General features: G+C 40.2%; 1 protein-coding gene across 1 annotated transcript in view; it reads left to right on the forward strand.

The window, feature by feature from the left end:
* Positions 1–25,915, forward strand: part of LOC117518397 (ephrin type-B receptor 1-like) — a 225,370-nt gene that overhangs the window by 171,019 nt on the left and 28,436 nt on the right. The window contains exons 9-13 of the mRNA XM_034179506.1: positions 1,869–1,993; positions 10,048–10,213; positions 10,430–10,535; positions 11,935–11,996; positions 21,063–21,260. Of these exons, the coding sequence (XP_034035397.1) occupies positions 1,869–1,993; positions 10,048–10,213; positions 10,430–10,535; positions 11,935–11,996; positions 21,063–21,260 (657 nt within the window). The remainder of the gene's footprint in view (positions 1–1,868; positions 1,994–10,047; positions 10,214–10,429; positions 10,536–11,934; positions 11,997–21,062; positions 21,261–25,915) is intronic.

Below are 25,915 nucleotides of genomic sequence, written 5' to 3' on the forward strand. Positions count from 1 at the left end.
TGTCCCCTCGCCTCCTTCTGAGCACGTTTGTAACTGCTGCCAAATGTGAACCTCTTTTATCCCTAATGCTCAGTAAAAGCTGATTTATTTTCAGGTTGAGTGCACACAGGATTTTTTTTAATTACTCCATTTCTTATGAGCTTTTTTCCTGAGACCTAAGGATATGAAATTAGTTTTGAGGCAGCTCCTTCTCCCCAAATACAGGGCGGAGATTTTACTCATGAGATATCACATTTACTGATGATTTTTTTTTATTATTTATTTTTTTATTTTTTTATGGCCTCAGGGTGATTTAGATGTGGAAGGCACAGTGGCTGAGAGAGGCCAAAACACTTAATAATCAAAACATGAGCAAATACAAATAAAAGAATTAAAAAATCCTGACAAATACAATACATGTCTGCATCAGTTAGGGCCCCTTCACACATAACACGACTGAGGCAGAATGGAGCACGAAGGAGGAGTCAAGTGGCACTCGTGAAAAATCAGAGCCGCCTTAAATGCCTCGTATAGCTGTTGCTACAACCATTCATGCACACCAGAGAGCGAAAGACAGCGAGTGCCTTGCGAGTGCCAAATCGACCCCCCCTCTCGGCACGTGTCGGCCAAATTCCAGGTGTCACACACAAACATCTAACACTGCTCACTGGACACTTGAAAAAAGGCGGGGCTATTTGCACTCCTGGTATGAGAGTTGAGAGCAGTTGACCACATTCGAGCTGTTTGTGAAAACTGTCGAAGTGTCCCATGAGTGTGACGTAACCTAGCAACACATGAGTGTGATGAGTGTGGCTGTGCCGACTTCCCCCCACACATGTAGCATGTCAGTATGTTGGCTCTCCCCTCAACACATGTGCCGTGCGGGGGGAGGGGGAGCACAATTGCATGACATGCTGATATTTATGTACAGACAAGGTGCCCATGTATACTTGCAGACTGGTTGCTGCAGGTTTCAGGATAATCCTGTGAATTTGCAGTTTTCCATTTTGGAATGGAATCCAGTTGAACCGGGCGTATGTGGATTGGGATAGGGGGTCTTAGACTGTACATCTTAATTGATTGAGATAGAGCCTTCTGTGTTTTTCCTCCAGGCAATGTGGTCATGTCACACAGCACACTGCAGACTGGAGTAGTGAGCATGTCTGACACAGAAAACATGCATTAATATATAATAATCATGCATCATCATCATTCATTCCTTCTTTTTCTATACCTGCTTACTTCACTTACAAAGGGTCTTGGGACTGAAGCCGAGTGGTCATTGGGTGAGAGGTGTGGTACACCCCAGACATGTCACCAGTCTATCACAGGGCCATATAGAGACACAGTCACCTAACCTGCATGGACACAAGCCAAAGCACCCGTGAGAATCAAACCTGAGACCTTCTTCATACGTATGAGGCAACTGTGCTACCCTCTAATCCACTGAGCTGCCATGTGTCTTAACAGACAAAAAATTGTAGGACTATGAGAATGTTTAATATTTAACCCCAGCTACACTTAAATTTAAAAAGTCAATAAAAACTGTTTTTACACAATATGGACCATTTTAAATCAGAGTGCAATAAATAAAAACTCATTAAATGGATCCAAGACACAGAACCATAAAAAATATAGCCAGCAGCTTCTGCTACAGAAAATTATGGATAAACACTTACTGCAGACATAAATCTTTTTCATTTTTTCAGTCACAGAACCAATATTTTCTTTTTATGAGCCTGGATATGAAAACAGTTCCCCCCTTTGGGTGTAAATATTGTGTGTCTTTAATTTATCCACTGTATTTGTATAATTATGGTGGTTAAGCATGTTAGCGCACCTTTTAACTGCCTAATTGATTGACTCTACTTGTGTGCATGTTTTAACAGCTCCCTCAGTAGTTCCCATAATGCACCAAGTGAGCTCAACCAGCCGCAGTTTCTCGTTGTCATGGCCACCACCTGAACAGCCCAATGGAATTATCCTGGACTACGAGATACGATATTATGACAAGGTAGAGCCGAAAGACAAATGTTTGTGTGCTGCTGCTGCTGCTGTTGTTGTTGTTGTTGTTGTTGTTGTTGCTGTTTGTGGTCTCCAAATTCATTAGACCATAAAACATGTTCACCAATTAGTCTTTGCTGGAGAATGAAGGTCCAAATGTTTAGGGTCTTGGTGCTCCCTGTCTCACTGTACAGCTGTGAGACTTGGACACTAATAGTAAGTGACGTAAGACTTGACTAGATGTCTTTGGTACTAGGTCTTTTCAGATGATCCTTGGGTACTATTGGAATGATAAAGCATATCATTTGTATTGTGAAAGAACGTCATGGGACTCATTTCTGTGGACATGATGTAGTGTGTAAAAATCCGGTAGAAACAGAGAAAACCACTCTGCTATATTAGTTTCTTGCATGTATTATGTATCGGTGGTACTAAATTCTTCATGATGAAATACCTGAATTAGCCAACTGGTCAGCCTGTGCACATGTAGGACTGGAATTATTTTCATTCATTAACCATAAAATTCCAATTAAGTCTCCTTGACGAAGCTGAATCAGAACTATTTTCCTTCCTGCACATCTTCATATGGTGTGTTTCTGTGTTGCACAAGAGCATAATTATGTGATGCATCAATTAAATACAAAATTCCAATAATCTGTCCTTGACAGTGCTACACCACAATTATTTTCCTCCAGGTACATCTTTATATCACGTGCTACTGTTTTGTGAAATTTCACCAAAATCCACTGAATGTGTTTACTGGACAGATTGACAGGTGTCTGTAGCATGGAACAAGCAGAGGGCCACCCCTTTGAGTCTGGTCTGCTTGAGGTTTCTTCCTCAGAAGGAGTTTTTCCTTACCACTGGTGCTCTAGGGGTTGGTAAGGTTAGACCTTACTTGTGTGAAGTGCCTTGAGGCAACTCTGTTGTGATTTGGCGCTATATAAATGAAAATAAATTGAAACTGAAACTGAAATTGTGGTCAGGGTGACTTTGATATACCTTTGCCAATTTTAGTTTGCAGGGTATAACAAGCAATAGAACACATCCTGCAGCTTGAAGATGTATTAAAGTGAGTATGTAGAATTGCGAACGACTCACCCAGGTAGATGGTCTGAAACTGACAGTCCACAGTAACACTCTTATTTACACTACGGTCACATTAGCTACAAATGACGGTGACAAGCAGTTGAAGTTTGTCGCTCGATGGGTGTGCCCATTACGTGGCCAGCTTGTGGTTACTTGATGTTACTGTCCACAATGTTTAATGATAAATTCTGAAGGACAGGAAACCCAATACTGTCCCCAAAGTTAACTTGATTTGTTACGGTCAAATGTCTTTTCACAGTGACATTCCTGTATCGCTAGTTAGCATGCTAACGTCTCCATCAGATGTGTTGAGAATCACTTCAGAGGTTTTATCTGGTAACAAAAAACAAAGTGTTTATTACTCGCTAACTTATACAAAATATATGAGTGAAAAAAATGCCAAACATATTAGATTTATACAGAAATGCAGCTGTTTCGGAGCGTACTCCACCATCTTGGATTATTTTGTTCGTGCGAACAGCCAGTTGACGTCACATTGCCTTTTTACTCGGATTGGCAGTTGCACTGTTGTGTTGCTCAGCATTTGCATAAAATAGACTTTTATCTATTTTAGCCCCGCCTAGCTGGCGGCATAGTGACCATTGTCGCTTGTCACTGCAAAATTCCCACGGTGACTGAAAACGAATGGCAGATTGTTTTGCCTGTGTCGCTTGTCGCTAACGTGACGGTTAAAGTCAGGATGGTGACTTAAAGTTGACGTATTAGTTCTTAAATTTGCTTTGACCTTATTTGAATGTAGAAAACAACCTAAAGTCTGATTTAATAGCTGCTTGTCTGTTGTTCCATCAGGTTTTCTTTCTGCATTTTTCCACTTTTATTTATAAAATGACTAATTTCAGTCGCTATCTTCTGGTGGAGAAGCCCTTGGAGAGCATTTTGTTACACTTGGATAAAAAGAGGACAGGTTTTTCTTTGCAGGCAGCTGTTACTCCTTTTCTGGTGCTTTTTCATTTCTCCTCCTTCCTTTCCTCCAGGTGCCCCCCTTCCCTCATCCTCACCCCCCTTTCCCACTTGCAACCATACAGATAATGAGGTTTTAAATGTAGTAAACGTGATGCGGTAAAGGGAAGCAGGATTTTACTCCAACTTATCTCTGGCTAGCAGACCTTCTGAGATTGGCTGATCCCCACAACCTCTTCACCCCCCCGAAACTCCCAACGGCCATCACAATACCCCACATTTCTGTGATCACATCCAAACATTTCTGTGATTGCCTCCAAACATAACCTCCTCTATTCACACGCTTCAAGCTCTACATTTGTGCATGTGTGGTCCTAATTGTCACAGTTGCTACAGTGGAGTCTGACTTTGGCCAAAGTTCAACAGGACAATAAAACACATTGACACAAGATGCTAAATATGCCAAGAAAGGACAAATAAGACCACCACGAGACGTGATTCTGCTGTAAAATAGGAAATAATGGCACCGTGGACAGCAGGTTTATTTTTATTCTGGTAATGCTAATGCTGACAAGCTAATGCTAGCTAACGTGACCACACACAGACTGTTAAAAACAGCCAGTTAATGTGAAAATGGCAACATTATGTAAAGCAAGTGATTGTGATTCCGAAATAACACATCCTGACACCTGTGCTATCGGGGAGTTTTACCTGTGGAAGGATTGTAGTGATTATTTCCTGATTGTGGGACAAAAGCTGCATTCTTAACCCTCAGGCATTCAGAAAAACTCGACATAAAAATCCTCTGCTTCCAGAAAAAGTGGATTCATGATATTACCTCGGATAGCTTTTGAAATATGTGTTTTTGAATTTCAGTCATCATCTACTTGGCCTATATCACATTAGAGCTAGGCTAACATTATCTTTTGGGCTAAATGAAATTGTCAGACATTTCGTTGATAACTAATTGTACATAGAATGTGAATATATTAGTGTAGCAGATAACTGAAACAATCCTTCACATGGCGATACAAGCACCAGATTTGGCATGACGGTTCTTCATAAATCAGTGTTTGAGAAAAAAAGTGCTGGCCACGTGAAAATCCAATATGACGGCCAGGTAGGGGTCAATGAAGAATGACACAGGGTCAAAATTTAAAAATGCTCCAATCATATTGCTCCAACCAAATTATGTGCCTGATCACAAGGATTCCAAAAAGGTATAGTTTGGACTATCTATGACTGAATGTTATGGAGTTATGGGGTAAAAACAGCAAGAATGGTAAGAAAGGTCAGTTTCAGTTTGCACAGGAGTCAAAAGTTAAAGTTGCTCCAATTTTGGTACAAAGTGGTGCAAAATATTGGTTGAACTAATAGGATTAATAAATGGAATAGTTTTGACTGTGTTGAATGCTTGGTTTGCAGAGTAAATGTCAAACAATGTTGACGTCCATTGGATTCTATGGCATATGACGTATGTTACCCTGTAACATGACAACTAAACATGACACATGGTGCAAACTATTCCTTTTTAAACCCCTATTAACTCAACCAATAATTTGCATCACATTTTACAAAAATTGGAGCAACTTTAACTTTTGACTCCTGTACAAACTGAAACTGACCTTTGTCACCATTTTTGCTGTTTTTACCTCATAACTCCATAACATTCGATCATAGATAGTCCAAACGATACCTTTTTGGAATATTTATGATCAGACAAATAATGTGTTATACTTTTCAATATGATTGGAGCATTTTTAAATTTTGACCCCTTTGTAATTCTTCATTGACCCCTACCTGGCCACCATATTGGATTTTCAAGTGGCCAACACTTTTTTCTCAAACACTGATTTATGAAGAACATTCATGCCAAATCTGATGCTTGTATGACCAAGTGAACAATTCTGGCCAAATGTCATACTTATCTGCTCCACTATATTACGTATAGCAGTGTCTTCTTAAAGGGGACCGCCCTGGCTGTGACTTTATACCTCAGGTTGCTCAATTTCCTCACGAGTTAGCAAAAATTCTGCCCTGACATAGCATTCAAGTCAGTTTTTTTTACCCGAGCTACATGTCTGGATCTCTGTACTTCTAAAGGTTCTGAATGCATCTTAATTATGGAATATGTTAAGTTTGTGACAATCTATGTGAGTTACTTTGTAATTTCAATTGACTATTGATGATAATAATAATAATATCGTTTTTGTGGAAAATTCCATATACAGCAGCTCTTCAAAGTTATAAAACAATCCAATAAATTGCTTAAAATAAAGGCTTGCAAAATAGTAGACAGGTCTAGAATACTTGTAAAACATTGTAGCTATGACAATATCAAAATACAGAAAGTTGTGAATGTGTGAAGCTCTTTTAAATTATTCGTACATAATGTTTTTGATCCACTGTATCAGTTTGAGTGGTTTTTGCCTGAGGACTGTGAATGCATATTACTTTTTTATTGTTTGTGTTGCTGATCAAAAGATGCACACATTACACACATTGATTTGACAATAATCTGACAATTTTTTTTCTAAAGATTATGCCTATGGATCTTGGAAAACCTGTCAGAAAAAATTTTGGCCGAGCTTTCTCCTTCTGTAACTTTTCTACACAGGACAGTAGAGCCATATCAACCTTTGTACCTACAAGTATAGTCTTCACTTTTTATCTGACTTTTATTTATTTGTGTTGTTGTTTTGTTGGATCTTTTTGGAATTTTATTAATGAATTAATTTATTGTAGTTGTAATTCCTTTTTAGGCTCTTTTGCAACGTTTGACAAGATAAACACAGTAGCACCTCATCAAAATGTATAAAAGGATATTTATGTGTTGAGAAATATGTTTTGACATTATTTACAGGAAGCGCTTTGTTGTGAAAATCCTTTAAGCCATTAAACATCTCCAGCACAAGGATGAATCACATGTGCTTTTTAACTTTTAAAAAATGTTGTAAGGCTGAGTGGTGTTCGGTGCACTGCGTGGTAGATTTTAAATCCTTTCTCGTGCCCTTATCGTCTTTATTTGTCCCCTTTTTCTGTCCTCATCAGGCCCTCACTGTATTTCTTCCTCATTGTGCAGTCCTTTCTTTCCTCGTTGCTCTGCCATCAAACCGTCCACCTCCTTCATCCTCACAGCGTGATTCCCTCCCCGTCCGTCCACACCATTAACACCTCATATCTGTCTCCCTCTCTGGACTGTTTCGATTTTCTACAGCAAAACCTTTTTTATCTTAAAGAAACAGGGGAATCAGAAATGTTGCAAGAGGGTGTAGGGAAATAGAGGTAAAAGGTGACAGCCATAGGAGCTGATAGGCCTTCGACTGCCCCTCACCATGTCCAATTAACCTCAGGAGGAGGACGAGGACAGAAGACCAAGTGCTGGGATGGTAAATTTGTATGAACCTAATTAACGGCTTTATCATTGTATTATTCTTGAAGGGAATGGCGGACTGGATGCAGCATAATGAGGAGAATAAGCTAAAGAGAAGCAGAGACTTAAAAGCTGGATAAGGGATTTAAAAGAGAGAAATATGAAGACTGATTCTGGTTTGTGTGATTGATGACTAGAAGGTAGAAGATAGAGAGGGACAGAGGAAGATTAAAGGTTGGTGAAAGAAATATGACCTAGAATGGGGCATTCAGGATTAGACATTAGGAGAAAGCCGTAAGAGAACCACAATACATCAATTACCTATTACCAAACCTGTCCACCAGGATCCTGGTGTAAAATGAGCCTTTCTGTCATGTGTAAACGGCACCCTCTGGTGTTGAAAAATGAAGCCGACGCAGAAGTGCCAAAACCTGCAGTTCCTTGAATGGCCACTTAAGGCTGGCTCCAAAAGAGAGTCAATCTCCATTGAACCCTATGTTAAAATGTCTAAATTTACAGCAGATATAAACACGTTTACATCCTAGTACAAAAAACTGTTTAGCTCGCTGTAGCTAGCCTACATGCTCAAGACTACGGAGCTTGAATTTTTAGATGACACACATGTTTAAGCTATGTTAAGTCATAATGTTAGGAATAACTAGGGTTGTGTTCGCTTTGAGTGACAGCTAGTGTGACCGGTCCAGGGCTGTGCTAGCAGAGGCAGCTAGCTGCTGTGGTCTCAGCTGTGTTTGTTATTTCTGAGCATTTTATTAATACTACTACCTCCGCTATTTTCAGAGTTTTTCCTTACCGCTATCATCTGTTAGCTTGCTCAGGAGGGTTGGTAAGGTTAGACCTTACTTGTGTGAAGCACCTTGAGGCAGCTTTGTTGTGATTTGGTGTTATACAAATAAAATAAATTGAATTGAATTGAATTTTGCAAGCAATATTTTGCTTCTATTTTGGAGACAGGTGTTGTCCCAGCAGACTGAAACAAAGGGCTTGTCCCACAAGCCCTTTCTTTCAACTACAGGGGTACAGTATGCTCTCTGTGCTGGGCAAGACACATGCAAAGATCATTCTCAAAAGGATCTGTCCCATTTACGTGCCACTCAGCAACCAGAGTAATCTGGCTTCACACCCAAGAAGTCAACCATTGACAGTATTCTAGCTCTACAAGTAGTCATTGAATGTAAGCAGAACATCGGCAGTACATCTTTTGTAGCCTAAGTTGATTGCTGTAAAGTGACTGATTTACTTGACCGGGCTTCTGAGAATTTGAGATTTCTAATAAATTGATGAACATAATAGCATAATAGCAAGCCTATATGTACTATGGGCATTGTGCCTAGTGAAGGTAAAGTCTCTGACTTCTTCTGGAATTCTAGGGTTCTTTGGGTATGTGAAGTGGTTCCTATGTGGTTCAGTGCTTGCATGGACTGGGTGTTCTCTAAAGTTGTGGAGTCCAGCAACTTGGTCTTGTTTGTCAGTAACAAAAGGTCTTCTGACCATGACTTCATATGCAATGCCGTTATCTTTATATATGGATACTATGATTGCAGAAGCTGAGTGGGTAGTCTGGATGTTTGTGATTGTCCTGGATCAAGGTTAAGATCCTTTCAATGACTTCCTGGACTTAGCCATCTGTTTATGGTAAAACTGTTAAATGTATGAGAGATTGAAGTATCTCATCCATGAAAGTCGTGCCTAGGAAGCTCTGCCTTTGAGGTTAAAAGACACTTAGGGAGCAATTATGAGATGCCGGTAGCTTTGATGGGTCCTTGTGCTTCGAGTTGGACTTCATTTTTGTGAGACCTGGACACTAACTCAATGTAAGGTGGTAGAGGTGGGACGAAGTCACCAGCAAGTCACTCTCAAGTCATGAATCGGCAAGTCTAAACTCTCAATTCAAGTCCCAAGTCAAGTCTCAAGTCATAATGACCACCAGTTCTTTGCAAGCTGACTTGAGACTTGCCAATTCATGACTTGAGAATGACTTGACAGTGACTTTGTCCCACCTCTGTAAAGTGGTGACTGGATGTCTTTGGTACGAGATCTCTCTGGGGGATTTTCGGGCACTGTTGGAATGACTTCGGCAAACGAATGGTGGTGATTTGGATGTATCGTACTACTTGCATTGAGAAGGAGTGTCAATTACAACACCCTGGCCAAATGCTGCACTTCCCTGTGAATGATTCAGCCTGTAGGTGCCTCAGTGTTGAAGACTCCAGTAACTGGAAAAGACCCTGGGGGCCATCCACATATCACCTGGCTGTGGCAGATAGATGGCTGTTTTCGAGAGCTGTGGACAGACTGATTGTCTGCCTGGGTGGTTGCCAACAGGGTGTCGGGAGGTTTGTGTGGTGTCGTAGATGCAGAGGCATACAGCACCAGTGCACGCTCCCTGACCTGACCCCACCCACAGAATGAAAAATAACAATGAGGTGGAACAAAGGTAACAGACTGGATACAAACACAAAATATTGCTGTTACTCAGTCTGCTGGACTCTCAGTGTGCCTTTGGCACCAACCCTTTGAAAATGACGAATGTGTTATTATTCCATTTCAGCTTACGGCCAAAACAGCTAAATTTACTCTCATTTTGTGACATTTTGTGGGTTCTCCTGTGTGGTACTAAAGCATCTTTCTTTTCTTTTTGTCTCTCTGTACCTTCTGCTCAGTCCCAGGCAACAGTGCTGAACAGTTCAATGATCCAGAGTGAAAAACCCAATGTGGTTCTGGAAGGGCTGAGGCCTGGGACGGGCTACGCGGTCCAGGTGAGGGCCCGTACTGTGGCTGGCTACGGGGTCTACAGCAAAGAGATGCTCTTCCAAACACTCACTGACGGTAAGTGGAGGTGTGATCTGTGGAGGTTCATGTAGAAAGAGGTGGGGAGGTGTTATGCAAAAGTGCAAATTCTGGCTGTGAAGTAATTAAATTCTATCCCATATTTTACCTTGAAGCAGGGCCCATTGTTGTGCATGTGAGTGTATTGTCAAAAATAATACCTGTTTCTTCTTTTTGTGTGTCTTTTATCATGCACATCTTGTTGCTTTCCTGCAGATGAATACAAGTCTGAGCTGGGCCAGCAGCTTTCCTTGATTGCAGGCTCGTTAGTAGGTGGAGTGTGCATCGTCTCGCTCGTAGCTATCGCTGTTATTTGTACCAGGTAACGCACCGCCAAAACATACACGTACATCTAATACATCATAAAACACGTCAAAACAATGTCCTGATTGTTAGAGGTGGTGCTCAGTTATAAACCTGTTCAGCACAACTATCATGCAACTGTGAGGAAGGCAGTGCATCCATCACACATCCATCAATTAATCCAACCATTAATTCATCAACCCCCCTACTAATTTCTTTATGCATCCATTCATCATCTATCCATCCATTCATCATCCATCCACCTACAAATCCACCCAACTAGCCATTACTCCATTAACCTCACAATCCCTCTGCCCACCCGTTCATCCATTGACCTCCATCCATCTATCCATCTACAAATACATCCACCCATCCTTTCATCTATTCATTCATCTAACCATCCATCCATCATCCATCCATTGTCCATCCATCTGCAAATTCATCCACCCATCCTTTCATCAGTTGATTGAGCATCCATCCATCCACCCATGACTCCACCCATCATCATCCATTCATCATCTGTCCGTCTGTCCATCTACAAATCCACACATCCATTCACCTACCCGTCCATCCAATCATCTATCCATCCATTCAGCCATCCATCAAATAAGTAACTTTACTGGAGGATTTAAAAGAGAAAACCTATTCCTTTCTCTTGTATAAAGTTCCTCAGTTTAAATGTTCGATAGTTAACCCAAATTTAGGTCATTTTAGGCCTAAATTTGGCTTATAATAGGAAAATGTTTCCATGCACTGTAACAAAATTCTGAAAGGTTTTAGAAACGTTTTTTGCACAGTATGACCTCATTAATGCTGTGGCTGGTTGAAGTGTTGATTTATCGGACAATATATTTAGTTCAGATTATATATATATATATATATATATATATATACGTATATATATATATATACGTATATATATATATATACGTATATATATATATATATATATATATATATATATATATATATATATATATACGTATATATATATATATATATATATATATATATATATATATATATATATATATACGTATATATATATATATATATACGTATATATATATATAGATATACGTATATATATATATATATATACGTATATATATATATATATATATACGTATATATATATATATATATATATACGTATATATATATATATATATATATATATATATACGTATATATATATATATACGTATATATATATACGTATATATATATATATACGTATATATATATATATATATATATATACGTATATATATATATATATATACGTATATATATATATACGTATATATATATATACGTATATATATATCGCATGTATTTATTTGCAACATTTTGAACATTTTTGTGTAGTAATTATCTTTGGAATTTTCTCTGTCTGTGTGGCTTTGTGTCCACAGGAGAAGACAATTGAAGGAGAGCGTATATGGTGACAAGCTGCAGCAGTACAATGCAGGAGGAGGTACGAGCGTCTGTGATGACTCTGCTGCATGTATTAATTAAAACTGCTGTCCCACTGCAAATGTTTGGCCCCGATTGCCTATCTTCCAAAAATTAAGAAATCAGGCCGGATTTACTAAAAAGCATTTTGAAGTTAATAAATTTATAACATGACTTTTCCACAAACCTAAAATGTTATCTGTTAACATCTGAAAACTGTCTTCTGCTGAAGAGCACAGCATGCTTTTGATTTGATTATGGACATATATCACATTTCCAGAGGACATTTAAAGCATTCAGCAAATGGTGAGTCTCTGAACGCACCGCACTGAATGCACCACAGTGCCCAGCCCATCATTTTCACCCCTCTGCAATGAAATTGCCCACAGCTCTCTCCCAACAAACACAATCTGCAATGTATTTTAATTTTAGGTTACACTGTAGCCTGGCATTAAAATAACTGAGTAGCCAAATCCACATTCAAGCGGTGCTTACAAAATGAATTTCAATTCAATTTCAATTTATTTTCCTTTATATAGCGCCAAATAACAACAGAGTTGCCTCAAGGCGCTTCACACAGGTAAGGTCTAACCTTACTAACCCCCAGAGCAACAGTGGTAAGGAAAAACTCCCTCTGAGGAAGGAACCTCAAGCAGACCAGACTCAAAGGGGTGACCCTCTGCCTGGGCCATGCTACAAACATAAATTACAGAAATAATTCACAGAACAATTCACGGACGAATATACAAGAATTGCTGTTGAAGCACAGCACAGGAGGGTCGCCAAAACAAACACAACTCCCATCTCTGGATGGGGCTGCACCTTAAACAGAGAAAAAACAGACTCAGCCATCAGAAAGACAAAAAATACTGTATAATTTGCCAGCATTAAACAACAAGAAAAACAGAAGAAATACTAAGGTGATCGCTGGCCGCTAGCCCTAAGCTTCAATAAAAGACCCAGAATTTAGGTGAAGTTGAGGCCGCTAACCCTGCTAACCATATGAAAGGGAAAATAAGTGCGTCTTAAGTCTGGACTTGAAAGTCTCCACAGAATCTGATTGTTTTATTGACGCAGGGAGACCATTCCACAGAACAGGGGCATGATAAGAGAAAGCTCTGTGACCCGCAGACTTCTTATTCACCCTAGGGACACAAAGTAGTCCTGCACCTTGAGAACGTAAAGCCCGGGCCGGTACGTAAGGTTTAATTAGGTCAGCTAGGTAGGGAGATGCCAGTCCATGAATAATTTTATAGGTTAGTAGCAGAACCTTAAAATCTGCTCTCACTGGGACAGGAAGCCAGTGAAGAGACGCCAAAATGGGTGTAATGTGGTCGAACTTTCTGCTTCGTGTCAAAAGTCTGGCTGCAGCATTTTGAACCAATTGGAGAGCCCTAATGCTAGACTGCGGTAAACCAGAAAATAGAACATTGCAGTAGTTCAATCTAGAAGAGATGAACGCATAGATCAGGGTCTCAGCGTCAGCCATAGACAGGATGGGACGAATCTTCGCTATATTTCGCAGGTGGAAGAAAGCAGTCCTAGTAATATTTCTAATATGGAGGCCAAAGGACAATGAAGTATCAAAAATTACCCCAAGGTTCCTCACTTTGTCAGTGTGATGTATGACACACGAGCCTAGGCTGAGTGTTAACTGGTCAAATTGATGCAGACGACTCACTGGACCAAGAACCATCATTTCAATTTTTTCAGAGTTTAGAAGTAGGAAGTTTCTAGACATCCAACTTCTCACTGCTGCAAGGCAATCTTCTAAGGATTTTATATGAACGAGATTACCAGCAGTTATCGGCATATATAACTGAGTATCATCTGCATAGCAGTGAAAGGTAATCCCAAAACGCCGCAGTATGTGCCCAAGGGGTGCTATATAAAGGGAGAAAAGCATGGGGCCTAAGACAGACCCCTGAGGAACCCCAAATTTCATGTCAGTAAGGTTAGAGGTAGTGTTACTGTACAAAACACAGTGAGAACGACTGGTCAAGTATAACGTCAGCACTCACAGTAATCCCAAAACGATTTTCCAGCCTATCAAGTAGAATATGATGATCCACTGTATCAAATGCAGCACTGAGATCTAACAGCAGCAGAACCATAGTGGTGTCCGAGTCCATTGTAAGCAGAAGATCATTCACCACTTTAGTGAGAGCCGTCTCTGTGGAATGATATTTTCTAAAAGCAGACTGCAGTGGCTCAAAGAGATTATTCTCAGTAAGATAGTCTATGAGCTGTCGTGACACCACTTTTTCCAGAATTTTAGAGCAAAATGATAGATTTGATATCGGCCGATAGTTTTTCAATACACTGGGGTCAAGATTAGGTTTCTTAAGTAATGGTTTAATCACTGCAGATTTGAAACATTTAGGAACAGATCCAGAAGTTAAAGAAAGATTAATAATTTCCAGCAGAATCGGCCCAAGAGTGGGCCACAGGTCCTTAAACTCTTTTGTTGCTATAAGATCAAATAAACAGGTTGTGCTTTTTGTTGATGCTACGAGTTTCGTCAGCATGTCTAGAGGGATACTATCAAATTCTGTAAATCTAGGTAATACCTCAGTAGTGGCGCCTACCTCAATAGCAGGGTGTAGAGACCACTGATGTAAGAGGCATGATGTCAATATTCATGACAGCAATACCATGTGCGAGAACCAGATCCAGGGTATTTCCAGTAATGTGCGTCGAATCCCGAATGCATTGCCGAAATCCTAATGCATCAACAATTTCCATAAATGATTTGCAGAGGGGATCAGAAGGCTTATTTATATGAACGTTAAAGTCACCAATGATCAGAATGTTATCTGCACTAGTTGACAAGTTAGAGATTAACGCACCAAATTCATCTAAGAATTCAGAATATGGGCCAGGAGGCCTATATACAGTGATAAAGTAATACGGCTGATTTTTATTCTTCTGACCATGGCAATGCGTAATATCCTGAGCGGAGCGGAGATACAGATGCTCAAACGAGTTATATTTGTGACCCCCAACAGCTAATAAGCTAAACCTAGATTTATAAATAAGAGCAACACCCCCGCCTTGCTTCGCATCACGAGGGACGTGACTAAATGTATATGTTGGTGGGCAGGCTTCATTTAAGGGCAGGACAGATGTAGGTTTAAGCCAGGTTTCACATAACCCAATCATATCTAAGTGATGATCAATAATTAAATCATTAATCAACAATGATTTTGAGGACAGTGATCTTATGTTAATGAGACCCAGTCTAAGGACCTCAGTGGGGTTGACAGTTGAACTGTTTGGGTTTAGGGGTGGTTCCAGAGTAGCATATATAAGATCCCTAGAAGTAGGTTTAGGTTTGAGAGATTCCACGTGCGTTGTAGGTAGCAGACAAGAAATCTTTGCTATTACTGGAACAACCATTGGGCCATCCTCAATTTCAACATGATCTAATATAGTAATGGGTATTAAGTTTGCAAAGCATATCCCTCTATGATTTTTATGGACACGTCTACGGGAGCAGGCCACGATCTCAACTTGTTGAAATTCCCTCCCTGGCAGATAAACTGCACTATCACCATAGTGGATTTTCTGCACCAATTACCCCGCTACGCTAATGGATTCCATACCCACATTTGTCATAAGCCTTGCAGGGTCTCTAATCACCTGCTCCGTGGCCTGCTGTAGATTCCTAATGTTACCCTCCCTGTAGAGCTCTGTGTTTGCAGACAAGATGGCGGCGCCTTCCCCAGTAGGGTGGAGGCCATCCGGCATCAGCAGGCCACGGCGGCCCCAGAACGAAGGCCAGTTATCAATAAAGCTAAAGCCTTGCTGTTGACAAAACTGTGCCAGCCACCTATTTAATGATGTCAACCTGCTAAACGCCTCATCAGTACTCCTGGAGGGGAGGGGACCAGAGACTATTAATCGATGCCGACACATCTTTCTGGCAAGATCACAAGTCCTCTCTATGTCTATTTTTGTGACCTCTGAGTGTTTCATCCTGATATCATTGGTGCCGACGTGAATAACTATGTGACGTCAGCACCCTAAGATGGGATGCAATGTCGGGAGCTCTGGCCCCAGGAATACATTTAACGTCAGCCGGCATCTGTAACCTGACTTTGCGGGTGATAGAATCCCCTATCACTAAAGTCCGGTGTTTCGGCCTGGAGATAGGAGTGGAAGTCACTTGTGGGCTCGGAGAATTCACATCAGGTAAATCCAAGGGGGAGAACCGATTCACAGTTCGCAGTGGCGAGTGTGATCGGGGTGCCACAACTGGGCACCAAACCCTACGGGGCTTCCTCCGCCTCGCCACAATCCGAAAACCGTCCTCCACAGCCGGCATTTCTAGGCTGATGCTAATGGGCTCGATAGCCAGCCCAGCACTGACCTCATCTGGAGTGCCCGTAACATCTAACTCCACTGCGCTAAGAAACTGCTCTAACTTACGGACACCGCTCTCTAAGAGAGCCACACTATGTTCCAACATCATGTAGAATTTATGGAGGGTGTAAAGTAGGTAAAGTAGTGTACTTTGTGCACTAGGAAATTCAAGAGTATAGCCAAGCAAGCACAAGCTAACCAATAATGGATAAGCTAACAACTCCTAAGGCTCACACAGATGCAAATAAATGATTTAAAGTTACACTCAAAGAGTAGCAGAAGTATTAGAAATGTAGGAACAATAACTATATATATACCACTCCTAAGATTAACACAAGAGTAAAGTACTAAGCTAAAGTTCACAACAGTTACACTAACAGTTAACTAACAGAAGTATATAAAAAACTAAATGAAAAAATGAAAATGAGGGTCCGAAGTCGCTAATGCAAGCTAACTGCTAGCGAAAATGCTAGCCGCTCCTAAGATTTACACAGGAGTAAAATAATTACTTAAAATTCACAGCAGTTCGACTGAAAAGCTAACAGAAGTATTAACAGGTGAAAAGAACCAGCTATAAAATAATGAGGGGTGGGAAGTGAGGAGTCAACCTAGCTAGCGAAAGCTAAACGCTAGTGAATGCTAACTGCTAGCGAATGCTAACTGATAGCAAATTACAACACGACTATAGTCAAATAACGTTCAGAGTAGATACAATTAATAACCAGAAGAGTGCTAAACAAATAAAAGAAACATATACAACCGTGTGAAGTTCAGAATAGCGTCACAACAACAAACAAGTTGGAAACAAATGATAACAAAAACATCTGTAAAAATAAAGTTAAACACATGGTCTGGTACCGGTCCGGTATGTGCCAAAGGACCAACAGATTAGGTGACATCTCACCTTTTCATAATATTCCACCCCACGACTGCTCCGGCCACAATCCGTCCCCTTGCCTCAACAACATACTCTATCCGCACTCCATCTGTGCATGTTCTTCACTCGATCTGTGCTGATATCTCTCACAGGCCCTGACTTTTAATGTTATCATATATCTGCACAAATTACATCTGAATACTCTATTTTGGATCATGACCTTTTTGAAAATGTTTAAAACTTTCTTAATTAAATCAAAATCAAATCAGTTTCATTTATATAGTGCCAAATCACAACAAACAGTTGCCCCAAGGCGCTTCATATTGCAAGGCAAAGCCATACAATAATTACAGAAAAACCCCAACTGTCAAAACGACCCCCTGTGAGCAAGCACTTGGCGACAGTGGGAAGGAAAAACTCCCTTTTAACAGGAAAAACCTCCAGCAGAACCAGGCTCAGGGAGGGGCAGTCTTCTGCTGGGACTGGTTGGGGCTGAGGGAGAGAACCAGGAAAAAGACATGCTGTGGAGGGGCGCAGACATCAATCACTAATGATTAAATGCAGAGTGGTGCATACAGAGCAAAAAGAGAAAGAAACACACAGTGCATCATGGGAACCCCCAGCAGTCTAAGTCTATAGCAGCATAACTAAGGGATGGTTCAGGGTCACCTGATCCAGCCCTAACTATAAGCTTTAGCAAAAACGAAAGTTTTAAGACTAATCTTAAAAGTAGAGAGGGTGTCTGTCTCCCTGATCCGAATTGGGAGCTGGTTCCACAGGAGAGGAGCCTGAAAGCTGAAGGCTCTGCCTCCCATTCTACTCTTACAAACCCTAGGAACTACAAGTAAGCCTGCAGTCTGAGAGCGAAGCACTCTGTTGGGGTGATATGGTACTATGAGGTCCCTAAGATAAGATGGGACCTGATTATTCAAAACCTTATAAGTAAGAAGAAGAATTTTAAATTCTATTCTAGAATTAACAGGAAGCCAATGAAGAGAGGCCAACATGGGTGAGATATGCTCTCTCCTTCTAGTCCCTGTCAGTACTCTAGCTGCAGCATTTTGAATTAACTGAAGGCTTTTCAGGGAACTTTTAGGACAACCTGATAATAATGAATTACAATAGTCCAGCCTAGAGGAAATAAATGCATGAATTAGTTTTTCAGCATCACTCTGAGACAAGACCTTTCTAATTTTAGAGATATTGCGCAAATGCAAAAAAGCAGTCCTACATATTTGTTTAATATGCGCATTGAATGACATATCCTGATCAAAAATGACTCCAAGATTTCTCACAGTATTACTAGAGGTCAGGGTAATGCCATCCAGAGTAAGGATCTGGTTAGACACCATGTTTCTAAGATTTGTGGGGCCAAGTACAATAACTTCAGTTTTATCTGAGTTTAAAAGCAGGAAATTAGAGGTCATCCATGTCTTTATGTCTGTAAGACAATCCTGCAGTTTAGCTAATTGGTGTGTGTCCTCTGGCTTCATGGATAGATAAAGCTGAGTATCATCTGCGTAACAATGAAAATTTAAGCAATGCTGTCTAATAATACTGCCTAAGGGAAGCATGTATAAAGTGAATAAAATTGGTCCTAGCACAGAACCTTGTGGAACTCCATAATTAACCTTAGTCTGTGAAGAAGATTTACATGAACAAATTGTAATCTATTAGATAAATATGATTCAAACCACCGCAGCGCAGTGCCTTTAATACCTATGGCATGCTCTAATCTCTGTAATAAAATTTTATGGTCAACATTATCAAAAGCAGCACTGAGGTCTAACAGAACAAGCACAGAGATGAGTCCACTGTCTGAGGCCATAAGAAGATCATTTGTAACCTTCACTAATGCTGTTTCTGTACTATGATGAATTCTAAACCCTGACTGAAACTCTTCAAATAGACCATTCCTCTGCAGATGATCAGTTAGCTGTTTTACAACTACCCTTTCAAGAATTTTTGAGAGAAAAGGAAGGTTGGAGATTGGCCTATAATTAGCTAAGATAGCTGGGTCAAGTGATGGCTTTTTAAGTAATGGTTTAATTACTGCCACCTTAAAAGCCTGTGGTACATAGCCAACTAATAAAGACAGATTGATCATATTTAAGATCGAAGCATTAATTAATGGTAGGGCTTCCTTGAGCAGCCTGGTAGGAATGGGGTCTAATAGACATGTTGATGGTTTGGAGGAAGTAACTAATGAAAATAACTCAGACAGAACAATCTGAGAGAAAGAGTCTAACCAAATACCGGCATCACTGAAAGCAGCCAAAGAGAACAATATGTCTTTGGGATGGTTATGAGTAATTTTTTCTCTAATAGTTAAAATTTTATTAGCAAAGAAAGTCATGAAGTCATTACTAGTTAAAGTTAAAGGAATACTCGGCTCAATAGAGCTCTGACTCTTTGTCAGCCTGGCTACAGTGCTGAAAAGAAACCTGGGGTTGTTCTTATTTTCTTCAATTAGTGATGAGTAGTAAGATGTCCTAGCTTTATGGAGGGCTTTTTTATAGAGCAACAGACTCTTTTTCCAGGCTAGGTGAAGATCTTCTAAATTAGTGAGACGCCATTTCCTCTCCAACTTACGGGTTATCTGCTTTAAGCTGCGAGATTGTGAGTTATACCACGGAGTCAGGCACTTCTGATTTAAAGCTCTCTTTTTCAGAGGAGCTACAGCATCCAAAGTTGTCCTCAATGAGGATATAAAACTATTGACGAGATAATCTATCTCACTGACAGAGTTTAGGTAGCTACTCTGCCCTGTGTTGGTATATGGCATTGGAGAACATAAAGAAGGAATCATATCCTTAAACCTAGTTACAGCGCTTTCTGAAAGACTTCTACTGTAATGAAACTTATTCCCCACTACTGGGTAGTCCATCAGAGTAAATGTAAATGTTATTAAGAAATGATCAGACAGAAGGGGGTTTTCAGGGAATACTGTTAAGTCTTCAATTTCCATACCATACGTCAGAACAAGATCTAAGGTATGATTAAAGTGGTGGGAGGACTCATTTACATTTTGAGCAAAGCCAATCGAGTCTAACAATAGATTAAATGCAGTGTTGAGGCTGTCATTCTCAGCATCTGTGTGGATGTTAAAATTGCCCACTATAATTATCTTATCTGAGCTAAGCACTAAGTCAGACAAAAGGTCCGAAAATTACTTAATTAATTACTCAAACTGACCTACAATGCTAATTTTACTATCTATTTTAACCTATTTCACCACATTTCAGGCCCCAGTTGCGGTTTTTCTCGTACAAATGAAACCAGTTGTGAGTCAAAATTCTGCAATGGTAGAAAAGCTTAAGAGAGCAAATGTCACGTGAAAAGAATTTGTTGCACAAAAAGTCTCATTATTTAAAGTTATTGAAACTAAATGTTATTACTTAAAAATTTATACCACTTTTTTTTAATGTGCACACATGTTTTTATGGTTGAACATGAGGTGTACAGGTCCTGTAGGGATGGCAGATTGCAGTCGATCACATTGCTGTGTGGATGATACGCTGCAATCTGCTCCTGTCTTTAGCAGTGTCAGCAGCGTACCAGATGGTGATGGAGGAGATGACCAGATGGAGATGATGATGTTATACAATATATGCTGCTTTTATTTTTGGTTTTGTTTGTTTGTTGTCTACACCATTAGGACCAACTAACCAATTTTCTTTTATCTACTCTGTGCAAAAGCTATCACGAAATTCTGACTTGGATTCTGATTAAATCATAAAGGATGAAGGATGTATCACTTCATTTACAGTTATGAACTTTACTATCTACTTTTAAGCTGTGATTATTTGTGTTAACACTCTGAATTTCCCTCCATTTTCTCCTCAGAGGTCACGCTGAGACCTGACATGTTCAGTGGCCCTGCCCCCACTGTGACCTTTCCAAGCCTGTCTGAGGGTCATAGTTCACCAGGAGTCAAGATCTACATTGACCCCTTCACCTATGAGGACCCCAACGAGGCTGTCCGAGAGTTTGCCAAAGAAATCGACCCCTCCTGTGTCAAAATAGAGGAAGTCATTGGATCAGGTAGCGTTGCACCCTCAACTTAAACAGCTCAAATGCATGAATATGGTTGGCGTCATGTGTTGATTGGCTTCAAGAGAGAAGCAGGCACTTTGGTCCTTTTAATGAGACAGTGTGTCACATGAAACTGTAGATATTCTACACTCATTTAATGGGTTCCTTCAGCTGAGCCAGAATTCTGTGTCAGAGAGAAAGATTTGCACGTGCAAATCCAATTTATTATTTTGTTTCATATTTCCCCCTTTGAAGTCAAAAGTGATGCTTTATTCATGTCCAATACTTTCAGAGGAATAAATTAAAACCATTTTCATGCATTCTCCTTTGGTTTTGGAGCGTTCACTGTAGAAATGCTCTGTGATGTTTGAAAAATGGAGAAAGTTAAAATGGAGGTTCCAGAGCATCCTATAAATTTTGAAATCGTGTGTGTGTGTGTGTGTGTGTGTGTGTGTGTGTGTGTGTGTGTGTGTGTGTGTGTGTGTGTGTGTGTGTGTGTGTGTGTGTGTGTGTGTGTGTGTGTGTTCACTTGTCTGCTGTAATAATAATGAAAAAAGAGAAAACTGGCAAAATCCTTCAGTTGTGAAGATTATCTTATTCTACCAATCTGTGCAGAAGCTTCAAATATCTTTTGAGGGTACTACAAAATTATTCGAGATATTTATTTTTGAAGCAGTTTTTTGTTGAGTTATTTCCGTCATTGTTGTAGTTCACACATCAGTCTGTCTTTACACTCATTGCAAAGAATGTTTCTATTTTCAGTCATGCACATATTAATCATACAGTAATTTACCCTAATATATATATATATATATATATATATATATATATATATATATACGAGGTCTGTCCAAAAAGTATCATACCTTTTTATTTTTTTCAAAAACTATATGGATTTGAATCACGTGTGATTGCATCAGCCAAGCTTGAACCTTCGTGCGCATGCGTGAGTTTTTCCACGCCTGTCGGTTGCGTCATTCGCTTGTGGGCAGGCTTTGAGTGAGCACTGGTCCACCCCTCCCATCGGATTTATTTTGTCTGAGAACTTGCTGAGAGACTGCCGCTTTGCTCCATGAAATTTTTTTCAGAAACTGTTAGAGACAGCCAGTTGGAAACCATTCGATAGATTCAGTTGGATATCGGTGAAGATTCTGTCGGCGTCACACGGATTATGGACTGTTAAAACCTTTTTAAAGACGGCCCACAGTGGCGGAGGGCATGCGGCGCGCCGAGCGGCCATTCGACAGGCTGGATCGACCAGATCATTTCTAAACTGAACGCTGTGTTGATCCGGGACATCGTGTGACTACCACAGAAATGGCAACAGAGCTGGACATAGCACTTTTGCGGCACATTCCACTGTTACAGGAGATTTTGTAATGAAAGACGTGTGGAGGATTTCGCGCGTCAGCACGAAGCAGCTCAGGACACGCAGCAAAAAAACACCTCCGTCTTGGAAGTCTCACAGGACATGTTGGGGCATGTCCAGCTGTTACACAATTTCTCGGATACTCACTCAACTGAAAGCCATCGAAAGCCGTCTGAATCTTCTGAATGGTTTCCAACACGGAGGTGTTTTTTTGCTGCGCGTCCTGAGCTGCTTCGTGCCGACGCGCGAAATCCTCCACACGTCTTTCATTACAAAATCTCCTGTAACAGTGGAATGTGCCGCAAAAGTGCTATGTCCAGCTCTGTTGCCATTTCTGTGGTAGTCACATGATGTCCCGGATCAACACAGCGTTCAGTTTAGAAATGATCTGGTCGATCCAGCCTGTCGAATGGCCGCTCGGCGCGCCGCGCGCCCTCCACCGCTGTGGACCGTCTTTAAAAAGGTTTTAACAGTCCATAATCTGCGTGACGCCAAGAGAATCTTCACCGATATCCAGCTGAATCTGTCGAATGGTTTCCAACTGGCTGTCTCTAACAGTTTCTGAAAAAAATTTCATGGAGCAAAGCGGCAGTCTCTCAGCAAGTTCTCAGACAAAAGAAATCCGATGAGAGGGGTGGACCAGTGCTCACTCAAAGCCTGCCCACAAGCGAATGACGCAACCGACAGGCGTGGAAAAACTCACGCATGCGCACGAAGGTTCAAGCTTGGCTGATGCAATCACACGTGATTCAAATCCATATAGTTTTTGAAAAAAATAAAAAGGTATGATACTTTTTGGACAGACCTCGTATGTATGTATATATATATATATATATATATATATATATATATATATATATATATATATATATATATATATATATATATATATATATATATATATGTGTGTGTGTGTGTGTGTGTATGTATATATGTGCATATATGTATATATAGGATACTTTAGAGAGAGAGAGAGAGAGAGAGACAAATTATTGTTGTTATTGCAGTTGCTCAATTATTTATTCTTTGAAATGTTACAAAATTGTTACAAACCGAATGTTACAAACAGAAAAAGAAAATCACTCACAGCTTGTTGCTTGTATAGACTCCAAAGATATACAGACTTACTTTGTGAAAGTCAAAACCCGTTTCTAAAGGACTAGTTTAATTGTTTATTAAAGCACTTTTCATTTGGTATATAGGTGTTGTGAAACATTTAAAACAACTGCCTATGGTGTAAAATCTCTTCAAAACTTTGATGGAGGTCATGTTTATTGTCAGTTTTTTTTTTTTTTTTTTTTTTTTTTTTTCATTTTAACTGGCTTTCCATTTCTCCATGCTTACTGATCACTTGTACTAAACCTGAAGGTATTTTGCACAATGAAAAACCTTCACCAGAAAACATACCCCAACACATGACAGGAGTTGAAGTTCACCAGTGACCATCTGGATGATCCAGAGGAGGCATGGGAGAAGGTCATGTGGTCAGATGAGACCAGAATAGAGCTTTTTGGAATCAACTCCACTTACCATGTTTAGAGGATGAGAACAACCCCAAGAAAACCATCCCAACCGTGAAGCATGGGGGTGGAAACATCATACTCTGGGGGTGCTCTTCTGCAAAGGGGACAGGACGACTGCACCGTATTGAAGGGAGGATGGATGGGGTCATGTATTGTGAGATTTTGGCAAACAACCTCCTTCCCTCAGTAAGAGCATTTAAGATGGGTCATGGCTGGGTCTTCCAGCATGACAATGACCCCAAACACACAGCCAGGGCTACTAAGGAGGGGCTCCGCAAGAAGCATTTCAAGGTCCTGGAGCGGCCTGACCAGTCTCCAGACCTGAACTCAATAGAAAATCTTTGGAGGGAGCTGAAACTCCAAACCTGAAAGATCTAGAGAAGATCTGTATGGAGGAGTGGAGCAAAATCCCTGCTGCAGTGTGTGTAAACCTGGTGAAAAACTACAGGAAACATTTGACCTCTGTAACTGCAAACAAAGGCTACTGTACCAAATATTAACATTTATTTTCACAGGTGTTCAAATACTTATTTGCAGCAGTAACATACAAATAAATTATTAAAAAATCATACATTATGATTTCCGGATTTTTTTTTTTTTTTAGATTATGTCTCTCACAGTGGACGTGCACCTAAGATAAAAAATTTCAGACCCCTCCATGATTCCTAAGTGTGAGAACTTGCAAAATTGCAGGGTGTTCAAATACTTATTGTCCTCACTGTATAATGTTGTAATGCCTTACAGATATTTAATTTTACAAAATTTGTTTGGTAAGATCAGCTGAATTAAATCGCCTTTAAATTGCTCTCTAGACTGACTAATCCATAAATTAATGAAACATTAACACACTGTACATTTGTCAGCGTGTATATATGTTGAGGTTTAACCATTTTAAATTGTTTCTACTTTGTATTATATTTTATTCATTCCATGAGGATTATTGTCCTGATAATGTAGCTTTTTTGGAGGGCCATAATTGTTTGTTTGTTCAAACCTAAACGGTCACGGGACTTTTGGGTTAAAGGTCATGAACTGGATTCAAACCCTCACAGCAGCCAGTATTTGCACTTTGGGCTTCAGTCCTGTGAACCACTCTGAGAAGCTTTCTGTAATCCCTCCTTTTCTCAATTTATTTCTCTCGGGGGCTTTTCTCACCTCAGCCGCAGGTGACAGAGGAGGGATGAACCCACACGGGCCACGCGGTTGGACTAAATGGTCAGATCTCCGTCATTCTGCTGCCATATATAAAGTGAAAATGTATGCAGCCGTTTCTTTTTTCCTCTCCATCCCTCTCTCTCTTGTTTTTGTCCCTCTGCATTTCTTTGATTAACCCCATCTTCATCTCTCTGTGATTCTGTCCCTCTGGAGTTTGTTTGCATGTTGTTGGGAAAGACTAAAAGAACAGAGAAGTGAAGGGAGAAGAACAAAGAATGAAAAAAGAAGAATAGCAGATTGCAGAGGGGGTTAAAAGAAGAAAGCACCATGAAAATGACACCTTCCTCTGTCTTTGTGTGATAACACCCTCAGTGTCCCTCTCTGCTTGTCTCCTTTATGCTGTCACTCAATCTCAGGCATATTCATCAGAAAAAGTAGTTTAAAAAAGGCCATTCATGTCTGGAGATGAAATAATGTTCTATATTTGAAAGTATTTAGTCTTCTTTAGACACTTTATTCCTCTCACTTCATCCTTCCTTCCTCTTTAGTCACCTTTTATTTCAAACACCCCATCCTTGTCTTTTTCACATTTGAACCCCATCCCTCTTTCCATCCTG

The sequence above is a fragment of the Thalassophryne amazonica genome, chromosome 10, assembly GCF_902500255.1.
Source record: "Thalassophryne amazonica chromosome 10, fThaAma1.1, whole genome shotgun sequence".
NCBI lineage: Eukaryota > Metazoa > Chordata > Actinopteri > Batrachoidiformes > Batrachoididae > Thalassophryne > Thalassophryne amazonica.